The 24,089-nt window shown below is 39.2% G+C and overlaps 1 protein-coding gene across 13 annotated transcripts in view; it reads left to right on the top strand.

The window, feature by feature from the left end:
* Nucleotides 1-24,089, top strand: part of Hdac9 (histone deacetylase 9) — an 822,768-nt gene that overhangs the window by 171,878 nt on the left and 626,801 nt on the right. For 2 of the 13 annotated variants that reach the window (XM_029540525.1, XM_029540518.1), the window contains exon 1: nucleotides 17,423-17,639. The exons of the other annotated variants lie outside the window; for them this stretch is intronic. In XM_029540525.1, the coding sequence (XP_029396385.1) occupies nucleotides 17,624-17,639 (16 nt within the window). In that variant the 5' untranslated portion in view covers nucleotides 17,423-17,623. Of the gene's footprint in view, nucleotides 1-17,422; nucleotides 17,640-24,089 lie in introns of those variants that run through there. 13 annotated transcript variants of the gene reach the window in all.

The following is a 24,089-nucleotide window of genomic DNA, read 5'->3' as shown; positions in this document are numbered from 1 at the left end:
GAGACTACTGCTCCAAGACAGCCTTTTCTGGAGATTACAGGGCCATTGATCACAAGAATATATAGTGGCTATGTTTTCCTACATAAGATGTGCATGAAATCAGCACAGCCAAAATTCCAGCTGGATGCGGAATGGTCTCATTACATCTCATTCCTATCTAAAGAATAATTGGCAATTAATGGCTTCTAGGAAAGGAATAATCAGTTAACTTCAGAGATATGGTAACTGGTAGGTTACCCATACTCCAGTGGATAGTCCTACCATTCTACAATGCTGGTATCAATGAATGGATGTAGTACATTAAAAAAGTACATTAATGTAGGAGGAGCGGTACATGGGAGAGAATGAGAGAGGAAGTAATGTGGGGTGGATCTGATAAAAGCATATTATATACATGCAAGAGATTTTAAAAGAAAAAAATTCTATAATCTAACAAAACCCTTTCAAGAAAGAGTCAGTGGATTAGGGTTGTTTTTAATAATACATATAGATAAATATTAAGACAACTAATTATAAGTATAACTTTTAAAAACATGTTTACAAAATATTTTTCCTTTGTTTCATTGTTTTATATTGCTATTGCCCCCAAAAACTGACTTCAGCCAATTTTTCTTCCTCTTCTTTAAATAGATCCTTTTCAAATGAGTCTTCAAAATTGTGGGGAATTCTTAACTGCATTTTCTCACATACTAATTTTAGCACAATTGAAAGTAAAATAAAATAATAGCCAATAGTATGTTTATACTTACCCATCATTATGGAATTTTATTTCTCATTTAAATGTTACAACATATTATAAAGAGGATTAAGCAGTATGTCATTCATTTATTCATAATCAATATTCATATAAGGAATGCTAAATGTAAATAAGATTTATAATGAGGTATATGTGCAAAAAAGAAGATACATACATGGAGTTTAAAATCATTACAAAAGAGATCACTAATAATAGATACAAAAATGGAAAAAGTAAGAGTTAATTATAAAAAAAAATCAAGGACAAAAATAACCCTCAAAGTCATTTAAGAAGATTTAAGCAAACAGACTCAGGTATCATCTTTGTGGGGTAAAACAGCCAGTATCATGAAACTTAATTTTCATGAAATTGAACAGTGAATTTAGCAAAATTAACATTAAGACCATGACAAAAGTCCTGTATGAGACAAAAGTATTTTGCCAAGCAAAATCTCATTGTTATGTGAAGAGTAAAGGCTTACAGAAAGAAAGCTAAATTTTGAGGAGTAGCAATAAAACAGAAGAATGGTTTCATCAGATACCTAGACTTCTTGAAATACCTTAATAAAATTGTGCACTGTCAACATCGTTGACTATATAGTCACCTATGAAGCAGACTTCTGATGTGTTTTCAGAACGGTTTAACTGATAAGGGAAGACTTACTCCAATCAGGGACATTACTGTGGTCTTGGATCCCAGACTGACTAGAAAGAAGAAGCTAAAGAGTGCACCAGTATTCATCTCTCTCACCCAGAACTTTCTGTACCTACCTGTGCCATAGCTTACTGACTTTGGTGCTGTCAAATGGTGAACTGGAACAAACTTTCCTTTCTTAATCTCCATTTTTGGGTATTTTGATACAATTGTGAGAAAGGTAACACAATTATAGGTTGTGTATAGCAAAACAAACCCTCCTGGAAGAATCCAGGCAGAATGAAGTAGCAGAAAGAAATCAGATATATGACAGAGGTGGCATTCCTGATCATGGAGGAAAGAATGGCTCATTTGACTAAAGGTGGAAAGGAAAACATTGAAGTTATATTTTTACCTTATGAAAATTCAAAAGTAGTTCTGGGTAGATTAAAGGCTTAAACTAGAAATACAAACAAGAGAATATCATTAATAAAGCAAAGAGACAGCTTCTAAAATGATTTAGTGTTATGTTTATGAGTATGTAGCCTGTATGCATGTATATAGACTGTGTACATGCCTAGTGTCCATGCAAGACAGAATGTCACCAGATCCCTTATGGACTGTTATAAGCATCATCCATGTGGATGCTGGGGACTGAACAGTTCTCTACAAGAGCAGCAAGTGCTCTTAGCTGCAGAGCCATCTTTCTGTACCTGAGACAGTGTTCTTAACCAAAAGTTTTAAATTACTAGTAGCAAATAAAGTGGTGAATAACTATAAATAAAAAAATATGTAAACTGACAAAGGCATTTAAAATATCAAATATAGATCTACATATACACATATACATGGATTTATGTATGTGACTTATTAGAAAACAGAATAGGAATAGTTAATAATGTATTAAAAATAAATAACCAAAGCCTTGCCTGGTAATTACAAACTAAATCTATAGTGAAACAGTTTCACACAGTCATCATATGGGCAGCTGCATGAAGTCAAACACTTAGGCCTAGTGCAGCTCTTGGGCACCAGGGCATTGGATGATACTGAGATATGCAAACACATGGGAGATCTGCTTTACACATGTTTGCAGACAAGTTATCCTTTGATGACCAGCAACTCCATTGGAAGACATATTTCCTAGAGATAGCCTTTTATGTGGGAACAAAGTTATCGAGTAATATTTGTTCACTCTGAAATAGAGATAAATGATTTGTAGTATTTTTGCTTCACAGAAATTGATATATCTTTGATAATGAATGAATTGGAGCTACATGTATTATCATTGGGTAAATCCTTTATAAAATTGTATACATTTTCGGGAGATCCTTTGCCATAGGGCTCCATACCTAAATAACACCAGGAGGGAGCAAGCCTCCCAGGAGTACAGACAGACCTGTGAGTACAGGTAGGATCAGCACTGCTGCTCAGAGGAACCTGTCCGGAACCCTCAGAACACAGGGACAGAGGGGCGGCCTGGGATGGGAGCCTTCCAGTTTTCATCTCCACCTATAACAGATCCTCTGCCACAGGGGTACATACACAGTACTGTTAGGAAAGAGCTTGTATCCCAGGAGTGCTTAAAAGCCTGTGAGCACAGGTAAGACCACTACTTCTCTTCAAATTCCTGGCTCAAGAGGGACCCTCATAGACCCATCAGGACACAAGAACCAAGGATCAGCTGGGGACAGGATCCTTCTGATCTCTGTCAGCACCCTGGAGCTGACTCTGTACCACAGCTCTCCATACCCAAATTCTTCCCAGAGAGAACTGGTCTCCCATGAGTTCCAGTTCAGGAGTACTGACACACAAGCTTGCAGGAAGGACAAGCCAAAGTCAGAGACAGCAAGACCAGCTAACACCAGAGATAACCAGATAGCAAAAGGCAAGCACCAGAACATAAACAACAGAAACCAAGACTACATAGCATCATCAGAACCCAGTTCTCCCACCACAACGAACCCTGGTTACCCCAACACACCAAAAAAGCAAGACACTGATTTAAAATCATATCTTATGATGATGATAGAGGAATTTAAGAAGGACATAACTCCCTTAAAGAAAAACAGGAGAACACAAGTAAACAGCTAGAAGCCCTTAAAGAGAAAACACAAAAATCCCTCAAAGAATTACAGGAAAACAACCAAACAGGTGAAGGAACTGAACAAAACCATCCAGGATCTAAAACTAGAAATAGTAACAATAAAGAAATCACAAAGGGAGACAATACTGGAGATAGAAAACCTAGGAAAGAGTCAAGGAATCACCAACAGAAAACAAGAGATAGACAAGAGAATCTTAGGTGCAGAAGATACGATAGAAAACATTGACACAACAGTCAAAGAAAATGCAAAATGCAAAAAGCTCCTAACCCAAAACATCCAAGAAATCCAGGCCACAATGAGAAGACCAAACCTAAGGATAATAGGTATAGAAGAGATGAAAATTCCAAACTTAAAGGGCCGGTAAATATTTTCAACAAAATTATAGAAGAAAACTTACCCTAACCTAAAGAAAGAGAAGCCCATGAACATACAAGAAGCTTACAGAACTCCAAATAGATTGGACCAGAAAGAAATACCTCCTGTCACACAATAATCAAAACACCAAACACACCAAACAAAGAAAGAATATTAAAATCAGCAAGGGAAAAAGGTCAAGTCATATATAAAGGCAGACCTATCAGAATCACACCAGACTTCTCACCAGAGAATATGAAAGCTAAAAGATCCTGGGCAGATCATACGACTCCCAAGAGAACACAAATGCCAACCCAGACTATTATACCCAGCAAAACTCTCAATTTCTATAGATGGAGAAACCAAGATATTCCATGATAAAACCAAATGTACACAATATCATTCCACAAATCCAGCCCTTCAAAGGATAATAGATGAAAAATGGCAACACAAGGAGGGAAACTACACCCTAGAAAAAGCAAGAAAGTAATATTTCAATAAACCCAATAGATGAAAATCAAAACAACCCTGAGATACCACCTCACACCAGTTAGAATGGATAACATCAAAACCTCAGGTTAGAGTAGATGTTGGCGAGGATGTGAAGAAAGAGGAACACTCCTCCATTGCTGGTGAGATTGCAAGCTTGTACAACCACTCTGGTAATTAGTTTGGCAGTTCTTCAGAAAATTGGACATAGTTCTACCAGAGGATCCAGCAATACCACTCCTGGGCATATACCCAGCTGAAGCTCCAACATGACACATGTTCCACTATGTTCATAGCAGTCTTATTATAATAGCCAGAAGCTGGAAAGAACCCAGATCTCCCTCAACAGAGGAATGGATATAGACAATGTGGTAACTTTATACAATGGAGTACTACTCAGGTGTTAAAAACAATGAATTTATTAAATTCTTAGGCAAATGGATGGATCCTTAAAATATAATCCCGAGTGAGGTAACTGAATCACAAAAGAACACACATGGTATGCACTCGGTGATATGTGGATATTAACCCAGAAACTTAGAATACCCAAGATACAATTCACAGATCACATGAAGCTCAAGAAGAAGGAAGACCAAAGTGTGAATACTTCAGTCCTACTTAGAAGGGGGAACAAAATACCCATGGGAGGAGTATAGAGACAAAGTGTGGAGCAGAGACTAAAGGAAAGGCCATCCAGAGGCTGCCCCACCTGAGGATCCATCCCATATACAGTTACCAAACCCAGACAGTATTGTGGATTCTGCTTGCTGACAGGAGCCTCATATAGCTGTCATCTGAATGGCTCTACCAGTGCCTGACAAATACTGAGGAGGATGCTCTCAGCCAAGCATTGGACTGAGCACAGTGTCTCCAATGGAGGAGTTAAATAAAGGACCCAAGGAGCTAAAGGGGCTTGCATTCCCATAAGATAAACAACAATATGAACCAACCAGTACCCCCAGAGCAACCCAGGGACTAAACAACCAACCAAAGAGTACACATGGTGAGACCCATGGTTCTAGCTGCTTATGTAGCAGAGGATGGCCTTGTAGGTCATCAATGTGAGGAGAGGCCCTTGGTCATGTGAAAGTTCTATGCCCCTGTGTAGAAGAATGCTAGGGCCAGGAAGCAGGAGTGTGTGGGTTGGTGAGCAGGCGGAGGTGGGGAGGGGACAGGTGGTTTTTGGAGGGGAAACAAGGAAAGTGGATAACATTTGAAATGTAAATTAATAAAAAAGGAAAAAAGTATACATTTCTTTCTATAAAGTTGAAAGTGTACACATCACTGTTATATACATTCTTGAACGTTGTGATCATGTGAAATGTACAAAGACATGCTTCAGGATGATCAATGGATTATTTCATGGATTAGATGGGAGTAGGGCTGTAATCTTGCTTTCCTTTCTTGTATTGGTGGTGGTACAGCTCATTAATTGCTTAGATTAAAGCGTGGACATCATAAGCATTATCTTCCATCTCATTCAGATTTCACCAGTTACAAACTCTTGTCATCTCTTCCCTCAAAATATGACCTGTGTGACTGGAAAGATGGCTCAGTGGTTAAGGGTGCTTGCTTCACACGCATGAGGTGGAAAGCTGAGTACCCTGTACTCACATAGCACCTAGAATACCAGAAATATTGGGGGAGGGCATGAGGTGGTCGGTGAAGCTGAATGTACATGAGCTTCATGTTTAGGAAGAGACTCCGCTTCAAAGGATTTAGTATGTTAGTGCAACAAGAGGGTACTTGATACCTTTCTGTGACTTCTATGTGTCACACACACACACACACACACACAAAACAACAACAAAACCTTTCTGACCTTAGCTATCTATGTGACTAACACCTCTGTAATGTCTGCTTGGATTTACTTGAAACAGCCTTTTTTTGTTGCGTTTTCAGTTTCTACTCAGAAACACCCTCCACACTACCTGTCCTCAAGCAGAGGCCAAATGGTCCTGTTAAAAAGTCAGTCGTAATGTTACTCTGATCATAGCTCATGGCTGTTCCTCAGTTTTCAGCAGCAATATCCACAACCCTACAATGACTCCCATGGCACTGTGTGGTGTGGCACCTGTACTGTGACCCACGGTTTCCTAGCAACTCTCCCTTTGTTTGGATGGCTGCAGTTCCAGTTGCCTCTACAGTATTTTATGCCCTTACTTCTGTGCTCCCAGGAGACACTCCACACTTGGCCTTTTCCATTAGTCTGTGGAAGCTCTTGCACTTTTGAGGAGATTAGCTTCCTGCAATTTCTTTTTCTCAGAAGTCAGCTTCTCACTGAACCCAGCCCTGGCCACATTTAAAACTATAGGACCCCATTCCATGTTTCCCTTTGTGTGCAGTACTTTCTATTTGCTAATATGCCTATTATTCTACTCTGGGTGTATTCCTTATTGTCTGTCTTGCATCTTTCTAGGACCACCCTAGAGACTTTAGGGTGTTAGCTTTGTTCAGAGCATGTCCCTTGTACCTTGAAGAATCTAGAATAATATCACATAAATATATGAAGAATAAGTAAGTGACTAGCTACAAAGTTCATTATGGTCTTCCAACTATTTTAATGCAGCCATGTAAAGAAAGACGTTAAGCTGGGAAAGAAGTTAGAGTTTACTGGTGGACTCTAAATGTCACGGTAACCCTGATGGATATTTGCAGGATTTCACATGCATGTTCATGCTTGACTCCATTTTTAAGCTTTATGAAATGAGATTTGGAACGACCAAGAGGCCAGTTATGCATGTCCTGCAGTCAGATCCTGTGATCTGTGAAATAGATGTTCAGTTACATAAAATCATTTTTGGAACCTAGCTTCATGCCCAGAATGTTTGCAGGAATAGCTCAAAGATGATTATTTTTTTCACAATTAACTGACATAAAAAAGTTATTAAGTGGGTTTCTATGTTAAAAATCATGAAGAATTTAGTGGAGGGAGTAGTCCCTGGGAAGAGGTTAAATAATATAAACAGCTTACAGTCCAACAAAGTTCTTTATTGCTGTTCCCACAGCAACACCAAGAACTCAAAACAAGGAAATGGCATCTCGTGTATACACTACAGACATTGCTCTAGAATGTCTGTGGTCTAGACTCTTCACAGAGTGGCATATTTATCTACATGTATCTCACTTTAGACGTGCCTCTTATGAAACATATTAAAAGGGAAGTGTTTAAAATTCTGTAAGATGTAGTTATTTCTTCAGCTTCCCTCCCCTAAATTAACTTTAAAATATCAGAAATTTTCCATGCTGAAAGAAATGCCCAGGGACATGGTGAATATGTACATATAAAAAGATATACAATCTTTTTATGGATTTCACATTAACTTTATAAAGTCACTTTGAAAGCTATGAGGAGATATTTAGTAATTCAAGAAAGAAAAATAATTTTTTTCCAATTGGGCATTTAATCGCATAGTAGAGCTTGCTCTGACGCGATATTGGGAACTCTACTCTGAAAACCAGGGTCTGGGCAATTAGAGAACAGATATGGGCGTCTTTTAAAATCTCTCTCTTGTGACTTAAAAAGAATACATTTGAAATATATTGAACTTGTGTGTTGGCATATGCAGGAATTCAATCTAGCTTTCCATAAAGATTTAATCTCCATGTAAACCATTCTACTTTTTATTTATAAAATAATATTCAAATGAACCAAACACTTTTTATTAAATATACTTGATACAGCATCATCAACAGAATCTGTAGATATTTGACACCACCCCTTATATTAGTTACTCTAACTCCCTCCCTGGATTTTGGACCACCAGTTTGACTCTTGTCTTACTAAAGAGTAAGTGGCTTGATTATTATAGAATAATGGTGAATGAAATGATTAGAAAAATTCTTATATTCTGATTTTATCCCAGTCACATTATGATCAGGGTGATACAAATAGTTGACTAGAATTCTTATTTATATATCATATGTGTGTGTTCATATTTGCCCATTTCAGAAGAGCAAATAGTTTCTAGAGACTAGTTTCACATGGGCTACCTTATGTATTTTGTATAAATTAGTCAAATATTGTTTTCTGAGATTAATCTTAGTGCCTGGTGCTTCTCTATCTCACTTATCTCCTACGTAACCTATGAAGAGTGCATTCTGAGCATTGAAAGGGAAATTCTTGGAGATTGAAGGAAATAATGTAGACACCCCTAAAAATCATTGATAAGCTAAAACTCCGATGAAAGGGGAAGTGAAAAGGAAGCTACCCATTCAGCACATATTTTTGAAGGAAGTGCCCCTGTCAGTAACACTTCCTGGCACTTATATAAAGCCTTCAAGGCAGCATTAGGAAACATGTTCTGTGAGCATTTAGAGGAAGGTTTGGATAAGAAACAATTACTGTCATCACTTCTCTTGACATTGTTGGGGTGGAGCTCGGGTACAATCCACTCAAGAGCACATCTCCATCCCTCTTCAGTCATCGAGATCTTTCCTGTTTACTGAATGCCTGGATTCCCCATTGCAGGCAGTTTTGTGCTGTTCTCATGTCTGCTTCCTTGGTCCTGTGCTTTTGGGCTGGGTGTGCCTAAGGCACAAAGTATCTGAGTCTGACACAGCCAGGGGTGACATGTGTTTCCTGCCTGGGCTGTGTTTTCTATGTGACAGACGGGCTTTTACTTTGGTGATGCTGGTCATCAAAACTTTTTTAACATTTGCTCATAGATTTTCTTAAGAGGGGGAAATTATCACATGGGCTTTGTAGCCAGCAGGGTTTGCAGACTGAGTAAGCTCTCTGAGCTTGCTTCTGTAGCTACTCTCTTACAGAGAGAGATTGACAATGGATTCCACAACTTCCAGGCTTAGGGCGATCAAACGGAGGACCTGGTGAAGAGTTTCAGGAAACTACTTCTTTAATTGATTCTCCTTTTAAGTAAAACACATTTCAGAGAATAATAGCTAAGATTTGACTCCAAAGCTTCAGTGTGGAGGAATTCTTCTGGCTGAACTATGTAGTTGAGGTTCAATTACCTTAGCTCCCATTGAACCATATTCTAAACACCTTCCTTTGTAACCATCACCTTGTGCAGAAGTCTATATTTTTAGCCTCTAAGCAGAGCTTAAGCACTGTATTTAGACATCTGACTTGAAGACTAAAATTTGCTCAGTGAGCAGAACAAATGTTCAGAAAATAACATTTCAAGGTTAGTGTTAGTGTCCTGAATAAAATGCCTTTTCTTCTTTTTATCCTCACTGAATGTAACATAAATAATGTGCCCTGACTGGCTTTCAAGATTAAAAATCAGAGAATAACAGTGAAGTTAGAGAGGAAAGAAGGAATAATTAAAAATTGAAGGGGCTTCTGTTGAACAATTGTTTGCCTGAAACTAAATACACGTTTTTATTCCTGATTCAATAGGATTATGGATCTTAGAAGGATTTTAAAAACTATATAGTAATGCTTGTAAGAAGGGGGTGGGAAGAATAAGCACATAACTACCATGAAAAAATATTTAAAGAAACACACACATACTGTCACAGGCAACCACACACACCTGAGTGCACACACACATACCTGAGCACACACACTTGAGCACACACACACCTGAGCACGCACACACCTGAGCACACACACACACACACACACACACACCTGAGCACACACATTCCTAAACACATGAACACACACATGAATCCCTGGGTATATTGAATTAAAAAGAGACACTATTTAAATGTTGTTTGATATTAATCCTTATAACTGAATTTAGTAATGTTTGATTATTAACTATATACTAGTTATAGTACAAGTCTTATTGTGTAACTAATCTGATTTAGTACATTTCTCCATTTTGTAAATTAAAAAATTTTTTTAATAATATTCCTGACTCATTTTAGTGAGTAATTGTACATTATGGATCCTTTTTTAGGAAGAGCTCTAAATGGTACCCAAGATGCTGTAGTGTTAAGAAATTAAACAATCATAAAACCCGTTGTTCCCACAAAAATGAGAGAAGGTTATGCTGCCTGATCCAGTTAAACTTCTTGTCACGAGTTAAGCATCCTAGCTGATTAGCATGACCTACATTCTCTTAAGTACTGCATGAGTGTGGCTAAATGGAAGGATGCTGGAGGTGGACATGGTGGCCTGCGCATAAACACAGCGCTTAAAAGCAGAGGCATGGGGTTAGCACTGAGGGGTCAAACTGAGTTTCATAGCAAGGCCCTGTCTTAATCCAAACAAAATATCATCACTAGCAAACAACAAAAAGGTAAAGAGAAAGAAACACACTAGGGAAGTGTAAAATCTGTCACTAGTGACTTGTGAGGTATTGAGTCACTGGTGAGACAAGTTTCATGGTTTCCCTTGTATGGGTTTTTGTATAATTGGATATTATTGCTGCATATGATTTAAATAATTGAATAATTATGAAGTATGATAGCTAAAAATAGCATCGAGGGTGCTGGCGTAAGCATGGACTGGTACGTGCACATAGGAGTTTGCTTTCATTGCACATTGACCCATCGGGCAAACTCTAAGACTTACTTCATTTCTCGGCTCTGGACCGTGTGTTTTGACTTCTAGTTCGGAAAGCACGGGCTCAGTTAGACACTGACTTTGTGCTATCCCTGGCTGGTCTCCCCAGTTCCGCTGTCATCTCACAGGTTCACACCATGCTGCTACAGGACAGAAGTGCCTACTCTGTCCCCACCTTGTTGTATATGTCTTACCTCAAAGACCATCATGGACGACCTCTCTGGCTTCCAAAAGAAGTAGCCCTGTGTAGTGTTAGACACCGACAGTGTCATCAGCATGAGTAGCAATCACCTTGGATCCTCCACTTGTCATTAGGGAAATCTTGGTCAAAGACTTAATACTGCAGTGAATTAGTCTCTTCATCTGTCAAACGCCTTTATGAAAACTTAGCCCCGATAGTTGTTGTAATAGTTAAATAAGTGAAGACTTTCAAATTTCTCATAAGATCGATTGGTAAACTTTTCTATTTCATTTAATTTAAACACAATACTCATTCTTACTATTGTTCAAAGTGAAGTTTTTCTTATGTAATTATACTATATTGGATGTGATCTTTAGCACCTCATGATTAAAAGTAATAAGGTACATTAGTAACAAGATGAGAAGAGAGTTATTTCCATATGAATATGAGATAGACTTATTCAATTTCTTCTGGTTCATCAGACAGGTTTGTTTTTGTCCAGGGAAAAAATAGAAATACACAAAGTGAAACTAAAAATAAATAAAATTTCAGAAGTCAAAGGACACACCCTACATATTCTGAGCTGTCTGTTTGGTTGTGTCCTATTAAATATCTGGGAGAGGGAGTTGGAGTTTTTGTGCATCTCATGTGCACGTTTGTACTCTGAGATGTGTAATACACATGTACTTTGTAGCCTTTCCCATCCTTTACACTACACTACAAATGCATGCTATCTCATTAGATGATTTTAGTGTGGTATGTGATCATGCACAGAAGCTGAGCAGTGACATTATTTATTTTTTTAAAACAGTCCTAGGCACAACATAGAGATTACTTGTAGATGTTCGGTGACACTCTGAACTAACAGTATGATAACAGTTACCTGGTGAGTCACTTGCCAAAACTATTATTTCTGTTTTCTTTGGAATTTTTTAAAAAAAGAAATAGTGTCACCTTCAAAGTTCGAATAGTTCTACAATTTTACTCCTAGGGGAGGTATGCCGTTCATTCCTCCATCAACTGCATGTTTCCCAAGTTTGTTGTCAACATCTTAGCATCAGTTGATAGGTAAAAGTGATAATCTTTCAGAATTTCCATATGTAGATTACCATTGAAGTTGACTTATGTATTATGCTTTCTGGGGAGTATACACCCACTCAGTGCACGTACATTCACCTACATAAACACACAGTAAGCTAGTGATATTTTATTCCAATGGCCAGTTTTGAATTTGAATACATGTCAGTAAGCAAACTCTTGATTCAGTATAATCACCTCAATATATATGTTCAGTCGAATGTCTAAACATTTTCAAGCGACTAAATCTGAGGTGCTTTCCTAAAGAAGACATACTGTAGGATGCGTGTGCTTATAAGACTTTTATCTCTACTCTTGTGCCAGGCAACTGGTAATTTTGTTTACTCTGTCTTCCTCAACAATATTGCATTCCCAACTTGGAAACCATCAAGTATCTGCTTTGAAAGTTAACATTGAAGTTAATGTATAGCCAAAAGATATCATTTATAAATCGAATAATCTTCTGATCCTGCAGTATGGAAATGAATATGCTTGAAAACATATTTAAAGATCCAAGCAACAGTCACTGTATAACTTATGAGAGTGTGGGGCAATTTACTTTCAAAATCAGCTGTCTGAATAACTGAAATCCTTGAGACAACCCAGAAAAGCACTGCCTCCAACAGTTATATCATCATTCCATGCAATTATCGCTTTTTAAAATCCCTTTTCTAAGTGTATACATTTCAAAATTGAAAAAAAAATAATAGTCATGATAAAATTTGAAGTGTCTATTGATTGTGTATTTCAAATATCCCTGTTTTGTGTGAATTTCAAAGAAGTGGGCTTTTTTATGATGTAAAGTTTTGTACTTTTGATAATCATTTTTTGCCACATTTCTAATTAAAATTCCAATTTTGGAGAAACGTTCTTAATGGAAATAAAGTCGTTCTAGATTCTGTAGAGCAAAGGATAAGACTGGTTTGTATGAGGGGCTTTATTCAGTAATTTTTAAATTTAGAGGAAATTAATAAATCAATTTAATTGAATTCAAATATGACTCAGCTTCTCATATTAAATTAGTAAAAAGGAAAAACTATTTAAAATTTTAAAGCATCTTTATTATGAAAACAAACATCATCATCATCATAATTATTATTGCTACCATTACAATTAGCTCAGAGGGAATTTTATTTTTTCAGCTCTTTTATTACTCTTGTTTTAAAGTCAACACTCAGTTCTTCAAGTGTTGTTTTTATAATTACTTATACTGAGATGCTTCATGAGTTGGCCTTGGTTGTCTGAGATAGTAGATAAAATTATGCGGCATAAGATATGGATGCTATTCCTTGGATGTGAGCCTCTGCTTATTGGCCAGGAGCTTCTCTGGTCTTTCACCTGTCCTTGAAACAGAGCACAGATAAATGTTAGATAAGAATATTGTTTGTCCATTATTACTGTCATCCTTTCTAAATGCGTTCAAGTAAATTATTTATTTATTCTTTTTATCTTTGTTACTTTTATTTTTTTCACAGTTGCCCTCCTCCTGGTCTACCCTCCCTCAATTCCTCATCCCATTCCTCCTCCCCCTGCCTTCAAAAGGACGTCTCCCTGCAACCACCATGCTCCTGTCAGGCCTCCCCACTCCCTGGGGCCTCAAGTCTCTGGAGCATTAGGCTCCTCTTTGCCTTCTCCCTCTGAGGCCAGACATGGCAGTCCTCTACTGTGTAAGTGTCAGGGACCTCATATCAGCTGGTGTCTGCTGCCTGGTTGGTGGCTCAGTGTCTGAGAAATCTCAAGGGTCTGGGTTAGGTGGGACTTCTGTTTGTCCTATAGAGTCACCCTCCTCCTCAGCTTCTTCCAGCCTTTTCCTAAGTCAGCCTCAGGGGTTCCCAACTTTAGTCCATTGATTGGATGTAAGTATCTGCATCTCTCTCAGTCAGCTGCTTGTTGGGCCTCCCCGAGGAGAGCCATGCTAGGCTCCTGTCTGTAAGTACACTATAGCAACAGTTCTAGTGTCAGGATTTGGGGCCTTCCCTTGAGATGGATACCATGTTGGCCTGATCACTGGATCTCCTTCCCTCAGCCTCTTTTCTGTTTTTTGTTTTATTTTTTCCCTGCAGTTCTTTTAGACAGGATTTTTATAACTTCCTTCTCTTCAATTCTTAACCAAAAATGCACTTTCTTACTTAATTCTTAATGAAAAAAGATTGTGAATTAATTTTGAAAACTTAGAGTGTACTGAAGGCTACAAAGAAGGAATAAAATGATATATGGAGATTTCTTATAAGTATGATGGTTGGTATTCTGGAGTCCTTTACATTTAATTTTTATAAAAATGTTTCTATATATTAAAATAGCAGCATATGGTCACCTGCTTATTATGGTGAGAACATTGTCTTTTAGTGTGTGTGTGTGTGTGTGTGCTGCATGTGTGCACACACACAGGTGGGTGAGTGTGCGTATGCAGGAACGTATCTTTCCATGCTCGTGGATGTCAGAACTCAACCTTAGCTGTCATCTCTCAGGTTCTATTCACCTTTTTTTTTTTTTTTTTTGAGACTGTCTCTCAATAGCCTGGAACTTGCAAAATAGTTTAGGCCAGATGGTCAGTGAGCTTCAGGGATCTGCCCGTCATAGTATCTTCAACAGTAAGTTTATAATCTTTACTACCATGTCCATTTTATCTTTTATTAAATTATATTTTTTCAAGTGTGGCTTTTGTGGATGAAATTCAGGTCCTTATTCATCCAAGGAGTTTTCTCCACAGTTTCGTTATTACTCATGTCATTACTGAAAATAGTTTTTGACTGAGGAGTCAATACCTAAGTTGGAGATCTTATCAGTCGGAAAAACAAACATTTTATAGCAAATAGAAAGATTCCTACTCTGCTGAGAAAAACATTTCCTATGGTATATTAATGGCATTTTGGGTAAACAGGGGTTTACTTTCTATGTAAAGACAGGGATTTCTTTGCTGCTAGGATCCATCATTCCCTGTCTCCACAGGGGAGCCTTTGATGGCTGTCACACATGCCTTTCATCTCCTCTACCTTCCCTGGTCTCCTTCACTCCTGATGCTCATTCCTTTCCTCAGGTTTAAAAAGTTTGAACAGATAATGAGTTCTCTATGACCACAACAACCAGATAATTCCAACTAATAGTCCTATTGTCTTGTTTAAAGGTTAACTATGGGCTTGTCCCTGTTTGAACAACCATAGCACTGACCCCAGTGTTGCTGATGATACTTGAGTAATCAATATATCATAGCTTTATTCATGTGCTTGTAGTCACCTCATTCAACATATAAAGAAGGAAAGCCAAGGCTCTTTCACAGTCTTTAGAATAAGGAGCAATTCCAAAATCCCATACCGAAATTCATTGTTGATGTTTACTTCTATATATTTATTCACTTGAATGCTTATGCCTGATTTGTCTGCATGTACATCTGTGTGACATCTTCATGCCTGGTACCCACAGAGGCCAGAAGGGTCAACAGGTCTCCTTGGACTGGACTTACAGGCAGTTATAAGCTGCCTCATGAGTGTTGGGAATTGAACTTGGGTCCTCTAGAAGAACAGATGGAGAGCTTAACAGCTGAGCCATCATTCTAGCCCCTGATAGTGTGTGGCTTATCTTCAATGTTATCTGGACTTCAGTTCATGTTATTTTCCTTATATTTTATAATATACCTATAACTCTGCTTTTTTCACTTTTATTTTAATACTGTATTTGTTCTATATCTAGTCAGTGTAGAAACCTTCCAGTCTTTTCATTTTCTTACCTGTTTGCAAGAACTGGCTTCTTAATTCAAATTTACTCACTGATGGTAGCACAGGCACCTGAAGAATTCTTCAATGTGTAACTCCTCATTCCTGGGAGCATCCTGATTTTTAAGAATTACACTATGTAGCTTGTGGTTGTATAATCCATGAGTTTCATCTTAGATACATCAATACATTTGCTTCTAATGTAGAGCTTTTTTTTTTTTTTTTAAGCTTAAAGAAGCTTAAAGGTGGCTCTCAGTGGGCAGTAAGGGCAGTCCTAAACCCTAACGAGGCCTTCAGTGTTCTAGACAGATGTCACAGTGAAATAGTTCCTGGGTGGAAAGAGAGAACAGTGACCTATGCTATAAGATTTCAACCAGGGATGTTCAAGCATCTTAGAGTAGGGACAAAGTTTGTCCAAAGGGCAGCAGTGTCCTGCAGAAGAGGAGAGTCTGAGGGGTTTGTGAGGAACTGGGGAGAAGGGTCTGTTTGGAGGTGTGACTATGGGTGAGAGGGTCACCGTGGAAGTGTGGAGCTCCCAGGAACGTGTCGGTGTCCAGGTGGGAATGGGGGTAGGGAGTGCATGGAGCTCTAAAGCTCTTGCTTCTTATGCAGGGTCCCAGGGTCGGGCCCTGCTTACATGTCACTTACGCTCACATCAAGGAGCACGTTCCCTTAAATGTAAGTCGAAAATGGGCTTATGGGAAATGAGGGCAATCCTCTCCATGCTCTTTGCCCTCCTTTGTTTAGTTGGGGAGTGGTACTGATTTGGGGGGTGGTAATAAGGGAAGGGTGCCCGTGGGCCCTTCCTTGTTCACACTGCACCACGGTATGGAATTTAACTTTTTTTTTTTTGACCTTGTCACTTTACGTGATTTCAATCTGTCAGGATGTCTTTGAGGGAATGTGTTCTCAGCCAGTCTGCAGCAAGGGTTAATGAGCCTTCCAGATGATTTGCTTTGCAGACATTCTCTTTTTTTTTCTAATTCCATAATCCTTAGATATGGTGGGGGATGTACTTCAAAGTGAGCACTTCAGATTTACTTCAAATACCAGCCATTTAAGTAGCTCAGGAAACGGCCTGGTCTAGGGTTCTGGGGCGACAGTGTTTTTATATTTGTGGCAATCTTCCTCGGAGTTGGATGAAAACATCAAAAGCATTTTACTTTATTAAAAATCTGTCTCTGGGTCTGTATTTTCTCCTCGTTTCTTGTCGAGTTTGACTTCCAGGACACAGTTCATGCCTGCTCCTTCAGAGAGTGGTAAATTTCCCTTATCCAGAGGCACACATTTTCTCCCTTGTCCTGTGTGTTAATTACTAAGCTCCAGAGGAAGAGTGGTCTGAGCCAGGGCCCCCAGTGGTGGAAGTTTCTATATCCGGTAAACTGGCTCCATTCCAGAGCAGAATAATTTATCAACAAATGAAACACCGGCCACGTCCCACACGTCCTCTGATTGCATTAAAATCACCCCCTTCCCACCCATACCGAGTTTCCTGGAGTATGAGCTGACATTCTCGTCCCTCCTCTTCATTTTGTTGAATCACTGGCGTCTGGCATTTATTAGACTTCTTATTAATAGTAATAAGATGTTCATTCATTGAGTGTCTTGTGCTACAAACCAGATACAGTCCCTCCTTCTGCTTCCCGGTTTGCTGTGGCAGGGAAACGAACTGAAACACTGATTTCTTGTCTGTAGCATCAGGTACTGTTTAACCGGGAGTGCTGGGGAACTGATAAAATTAGCAAGTTGACTAACCACTTCCCTTCCTTGAGGCTCTTTAATATTATAACGGATACAGAAAAGTTCAGAAGGACTGGACTCGCTTTCGAAACCACGGCACCCTTTGGCAAAGAGGGAATGCACAACACAACGGGTGAGTTCCTTTCAAGATTTTAAGCGAGCCCTGAAAAGAGTATCGCGCCGGGTGTCTCTAAGTTTCTCTTTGCAAATAGTCTGTCATAATCTGTAGGCTGTGGGAAGATAAACCTGTACCGAGGGAAACAAAAGGGATTCTGATTAGCAGCAGTGAAAAGAACTGCGTGAGTGAAATACAGCTCTCGGTAAGTGTTTACTGTTCCAGACTGGGGACAATTCTAGACTTGGCAAAGGCTTCTACTGGGAAGTTCATTTGTTTTCAGACCTGGGCTCTCAGTCTTGCCATGGGGGGCATTGTCTACACAGCCTGATGTAACTCAGACTTAAAGCAACTTAAGGTCTTCAGTTACCTATAGAGTTGAACTATTCTATTGCGTTCAGCATTTTGATAATGTGATAGTTTCAGATGAGTGTATACCTCATGGTTCACAAGGCACCTATTCCCTAGCCTCCACTGTAGGACCCGCTGTTGTTTCACATGGAACACTGTAATGTGTACCTACTTTGGAACTGTTGCACATATTAGTTTGCAATGTGTCCATTGTAAACATTAAACGAGAGAGACCTAAAATTCCCTACATTGTCATACCAACTCATTAATGTCAGGTCTGTCCTAATAGCTGGAATGATGACGGGTGGGAAGAAGGACTCTTTAAGATCTGAGGATGGTTTCCCAGTGAGTGAAAGGGTGGGGGGATGGGTCTGGGGCCACATTCATTTTAGGCAAAATTTTGGTTTCATTATAGATAGTCTTCTTGAGACATTTCTAAACTTTTCATGCCTGAGCTTCCCCCACCTTAAATGAAGACAACCGTAGCAGTCTCCTGAGGGAGAGTTACCACCGAGGGCTAGGGAAGAATGCTAAGAAACAGTGTGACCCTGCAAACTGTTAACTAGTTTTTACAGTAAGGCTGGATTGGGTCTGTTTCTGTACACTTCACTGTTTTAAACTTGGTTTATCTTCTGATTATTTGATAAAGGGATGTGAGCAAAATTCCTATTGAGAAGTCTTGTCCTGGACCCCTAAGAATACCCTATTACTCTTGCCACACCCCTCTTTCCCAGCTGTCCTTGGGGTTACATCTGAAAAGGAAAAGTCAGAGCTGCCCTGTCCATCTTCTCTCCGAGAGGAGGAGGCATTGCAAAGAATTGTCAAAGCTCACATAGCCAGGAATAGCAGACCAGAGAGCAGTGACCCCTACATGGGCCTTCTGATCCCTGCGAGGGCTGATGAGGCCAGGAATGGACAGTTCTGCTTTACCTGGGAGTCTGCCTCTATTCTAGCTTTGGTTTTTCTTTCCTCTGAGTAAGTATCTCCAGGCTGCCTTCGTTTTCTTTGGCTACTGCAAACTGACAAAAATAACCCTTTTCATTTGTAATGACAGAGTTGAAATCCCAAGGCTGGTGACAAAGTGAGAGGTGAGGGTCTTTTCCGTGCCCTTCCTTCTTTATATTACAGGCATGTATTGAGCAGTTCAGATATGGCTGACATCTGTGCCATGTGGTTTTCTGGTTTAGTCCGTCCTGTGTCTCTCTATTGATACTTATTGTTAGTGTCTTTATATACAAGGGACAAGGACACAGAGAGATGAAATAACCTGCCTGTGATTAGTTAGACACAGCAGTTTTTTTTTTTTTCCCCTTGTCTGTCTGATTTCACAACTTACTGAATTTGTGTGAAAAAGAAAAGGTTGTTTCGAATATTCACCATCAAAATGCATGCAAGGTTCTGTTCTTAGTCTTCCTGAATGAGAAAGTTATCGGTGATCTTTTAGCATGAAGTACATGAAAAAGAGTTTTCTTCTGGCAATACTTTTTTTAAATCAGAGTGAATTTTAATAATGTGTAATTCCCATCTGGACATGTGTCATAAACCCTGTCAAATACTGAGCCTGGTAGGGTAGTGGCATCACGGTAATGAAATGCATATTGGGCAAAGAGGGCAAAAGAGAAGTGTTCTTCTGGTGAATTAGCCATGCTTCAGTGGTAGCTTCTGTTTGGTGGCATTTGTGACTCTTGAGTCTGTGCAGAGGGTGGGTGACATTCATCCAGGTTAGTCCTATTGAATATGTGCCACTGCTGTTAAGCAAATGGGCAACACAGATGCGCGGCAAACTAGGAACTGGCTGGGTCACGGGGGACGTGCCAGAGAGAACCAGGACAAGCAGTCAGACATTTTAGAAATCTGGCACTGCCTTCGCCTGCTTTTCTGTTAGATTACTCGTGCAACTACAAAAATAGAGCTGAGCGTGTGTGTGAGTGAGGGGAGAGGTAATTTCACAGCTTTAGAGATATTTCTCCCTCTAGAGTAACGGTGCTTTCATTATTACCTTACTGAAGGGACATTGCCTTGGAATGGGAGCTGAAAATGCAAATGTATAATATGCTTTCCTTGTCTTTTATCAGACAGTCTGATAAAACCAATACTATTTCATCTTTCCTTATTCTTATGCCGTTGTCCAATGAATTTTTGTTAACTTGATAAACTCAGACAAGAGTTGTCTATGGGATTGCTGGAAGGATTTTGAAATCCTATTGATTGGTGGATGGATGGATGGATGGATGGATGGATGGATGGATGGATGGATCGATGGATGGTTTGATTGATTTTTACAGAAAAAATTAGTTTTGAGTGGGAGCCAGGGAGGGAAGGAGGGAAGGGAAGATGGAGGGAGGGAGAGAGAGGGAGGGAACGGGAGAAATAGAGAAAGAGTGAGAGAGAAGTGGAACAGAGGGGAGAGAGAGGGTGTTTGAGCTTGCCTTAGAATTTTGAGTAAGCAGAACCTCTCTAGTTCTGCCAACAACAGACTACTTCTGAAACTGCTCTTTTGTTTCTGTTTTCTTTCTTTATATTTTTCTATCTACAGTGTGCTTATTTCAGGAGAACATGTAATTCACAATGTGTAATCTAGCTGCAGGGTTGGAAGCTTCTCGACCTTCTGTGTTTAGAGGCAGAAAGTGCCGAATAGCTTATTGTCTATTAATGTAATTTTTGAAGGGCTTCATCACCTAGTGGGTTATCAAGTCCTGGGGATCCCAGGATTCCAAATCTTGCTTTTACATCCTAATTTAAAACACGTGTCCATGTTTTGTGTCACTGTTTGTAAACGTTTTGTGAAAATAGGTTGAGAAATGGAACAAAGGACTAGTGCAGTTAGAGGTGTAAAATGGGGACTTACTTGCAGGGATTGCAGAGTCTGGATTCTGCAAAGCCTACTGGGTTGTGCTGGGAGCTGAAATGGTCCAAGTGCAGCTAGACAATCATGGTTTAGACTAAGGCATAACATCAGTGGCCATGAGCAGGCTAAACAAAAAAATTTTGTATCATAAGTAGGATATGATAAAGAACTACTCGTGAAAATGAGTGAGGAGGTGTTAGTTGTGACCTGAGCGAGCAACCGGTCAAGAGAAACACATACAAGAAAAATGACGTTGATCAGAAAGGGCTGAGACATTCAAATGAGATGCTTCTGAAATAGTCAAGGGAATGCCCCTGCTGACATGGTTTGTGAAGTCCAGGAGATAATCACCCAGGGAAACAGCATGCTACAAGGAATACAGAGAAGCCTCAAGCTCAACCCTGGAAACTCTGAACACTTAGCCAATGAGTGGTGGGAGAAGCAGTGGATTCAGGATAAACAACGACCTATAAATCTAAAATCCAGAAAGCTGTGACTACAGAGGAAGCTAAGACTCAAGCATAGTCAAGATAAGAGGCTGTTGCCTAGTTTGCATAAAGAACTAATATACTCTCAAAAGCCATAAAGCAATTGATCAGAAGAATGTTCTTGCCATGAAGTAAATAGTCAGAAAATGAAGGTTCTTCAAAATTATATTGTTTTGACAAACAGAATTCTATGACTGACTAACTGCAGGAGGATGTCCATACAAGGAAGAGCCATGCAGATTTCTTAAGTAGCATTATATTTCTGCTCTTAGTTCTATTTCCATAAGTCCATAATACTCAAGGGAACAAGAGTAAGCTATTTATGTTGTCCTCGATTTATTTTTCCCAAAGTAGAAAATGCTTGTAGCCAGCACTTTCTTCGTATGTGTATTTCCAAATGTCAGGGTTACCAGGTATGGTTTTGACCGGTTATGTCCCCTGGGACACCCTTAACAGCGGCTGGGGCTATTTTTGATAATCACTAAATGGGAAACAGGTACATGATTGGCATCTGCTAGCAAAGGCCAGGTATGCTCTTGAACATCCTACACCAGGCAGGGCAGCTTCCTACTCCATCAAAGTATGTATCCCCCACAATGCCTGCAATGCAAGGGCTGAGAAACCCAAACACAGAATATGATACACATCCACTTGGCCAGTGTAAGGTCTTGGTGGTTGATCTTTCTCATAAGTTGTATATACAGCCATGGCATACCTTACCAATTTTTCCATGGTTTGCCTACAGGTTTTCATACTTTAAAGTGACCTTCCTGTTTCTGTCTCTGTCTCTCCCTCTGTCTCTGTCTCTTTGTGTCTGTTTCTCTGCTCGCTCTCTCTCTCTCTCTCTCTCTCTCTCTCTCTCTCTCTCTCTCTCTCTCTCTCTCTCTCTCTCTCTCCATGCCTAGGCGAGTATGCATACACACGTATGGTCATAGAAACCAGAGGATAGCCTCAGTGATAGCCTCGGTGTTATTGCTTAGAGCTGTCCACTTTTATTTTTAGACAGTTTTTCTAATTGATTTGGAGCTCACCAAATAAGTTAGGCTAGCATGTCAGTGAGCCCTAGGGATCTGCCCTCCTTGCCTCTGTGAGCGTGAGCCAACTGGCCAAGCATTTTTTTAAAAACAGGATTTGAGGATTGAACTCGGGTCCTTGTATTTCAAAGCAGATACATTGACAAGTATCTCCTTGTCCCACAAATTGTTCTTTCAATTTCATTTTCTTCTTGATTCTTCTTTGTAGAAATATGTCGAGTGAAAGTCATGAGTAAACATATAAAATATCTCCCTAGAATTAATTTTCAACATAATTCATCTACCTGGTTATATGTAGAGGATGGTACTTCACCCAATGGCTATTGGACTTCTTATATTGGAACTTCAAGTTTTACGTATAGTTAGTTCCTATGCTTTGGTACTAGTAGGAAAGTTTCTGTAGTAAAAATGATTTTAAACTTTATTCAATTTATTAGATTAATTTTCTTAAAATGCCTTCTATTCATTAAAAAGAATTTTTATCATTTTATTGTAAAATTTTTGCTGTATCTAATGCATTTAATTGCATAATCATACAAAATTCCTGATATTTGTCTCTAAGGCAAGAATTGAGCAATTGTCTTTGCAGATACACATCCTCAAAGTAGCTTAGCATTCACACTTAGACTAGGGTTTCTGTGATACCGAATATATATATATATATATATATATATATATATATATATATATAATTGACTGGAATCTTGGTAAGAATTCAAGCAAGGGATTGTGTTGATGTATAACAACTCAATTCCATTAAACACCAGACAAACCTATAAGTTACACCAATGCTTGGTAAAACGATGGCATAGAAGAAATCTGTTTCCAGATCTTTTCATTTTTTTTGTACTTGGTTCTAAATCTTCCCATCCATGAAATTAGAGCTGATTATAGATCAATATATAAACTTACTTAAATAACTTTCCTCTTTTGAGGAACCCTATTTGACCTCATGAGCCTCCTTTCCACCTAAGGGCATCTGCTGGTGAGGGCAACACCGTGTTCCTCTCTCTCACTCCACTGACAGCTATGTTCTCCAGTTTCCTTTTCTAGAGTCCCACTAGTTGCTAATGCAAATGTGCCATCTTTATTATTAGCAGTAATTCACAATGTGCTATTATTGTTCTAATGTATTCACTCCCAGATGGCAACTGCACTGGGCACCTCATTGCCCGAACCAAAAGTGGGGTTTGCTGGGGGATACTCAGGTACAATGGCAGATGTCAGTGAAACTGGGTGGTATTATTTCCACAAATACTTCCATGATTCATACTCAAGTTCACAAACAGTTTTGGAAATATTACACTCATATTTTTATATAATCTTATTTCAAGTTGTCTTAGGATTTCTATTGCTGTGAATAGATGGCATGACCATGGAAACTCATAAGGAAATATTGAATTAGTGTTAGCTTACCATGAAGAGGTTTAGTCTGTTACCATCATGACAGGAAGCACACTAGCATCCAGGTAGACATGGTACTGTAGGGGTAGCTGAGCATTTCACATCCTGATCAGCAGGCATCAGGAAGAGAGAGTGAGACACAAGGCTTGAACATCTGAGACCTTAAAGCCCACCCCTAGTGACATATCTCCTCCAACAAAGCCACACCCACACCAATAGGGTCACATCTACTGATGGTGCTACTCCCTGTGGGTATGGGAAGGTCCTTTTTATTAAAATCATCATCCATGTATTTTTTAAAAAATAATTTTTTAATGGGGTTTTTTGAGTTTCCGGAGTCCAG

This window comes from Mus pahari, chromosome 7 (assembly GCF_900095145.1).
Source record: "Mus pahari chromosome 7, PAHARI_EIJ_v1.1, whole genome shotgun sequence".
In the NCBI taxonomy this organism is placed as follows: Eukaryota; Metazoa; Chordata; class Mammalia; order Rodentia; family Muridae; genus Mus; species Mus pahari.
The sequence above is the reverse complement of the archived record's forward strand: the minus strand, read 5'-3'. Positions and strand labels throughout refer to the sequence as shown.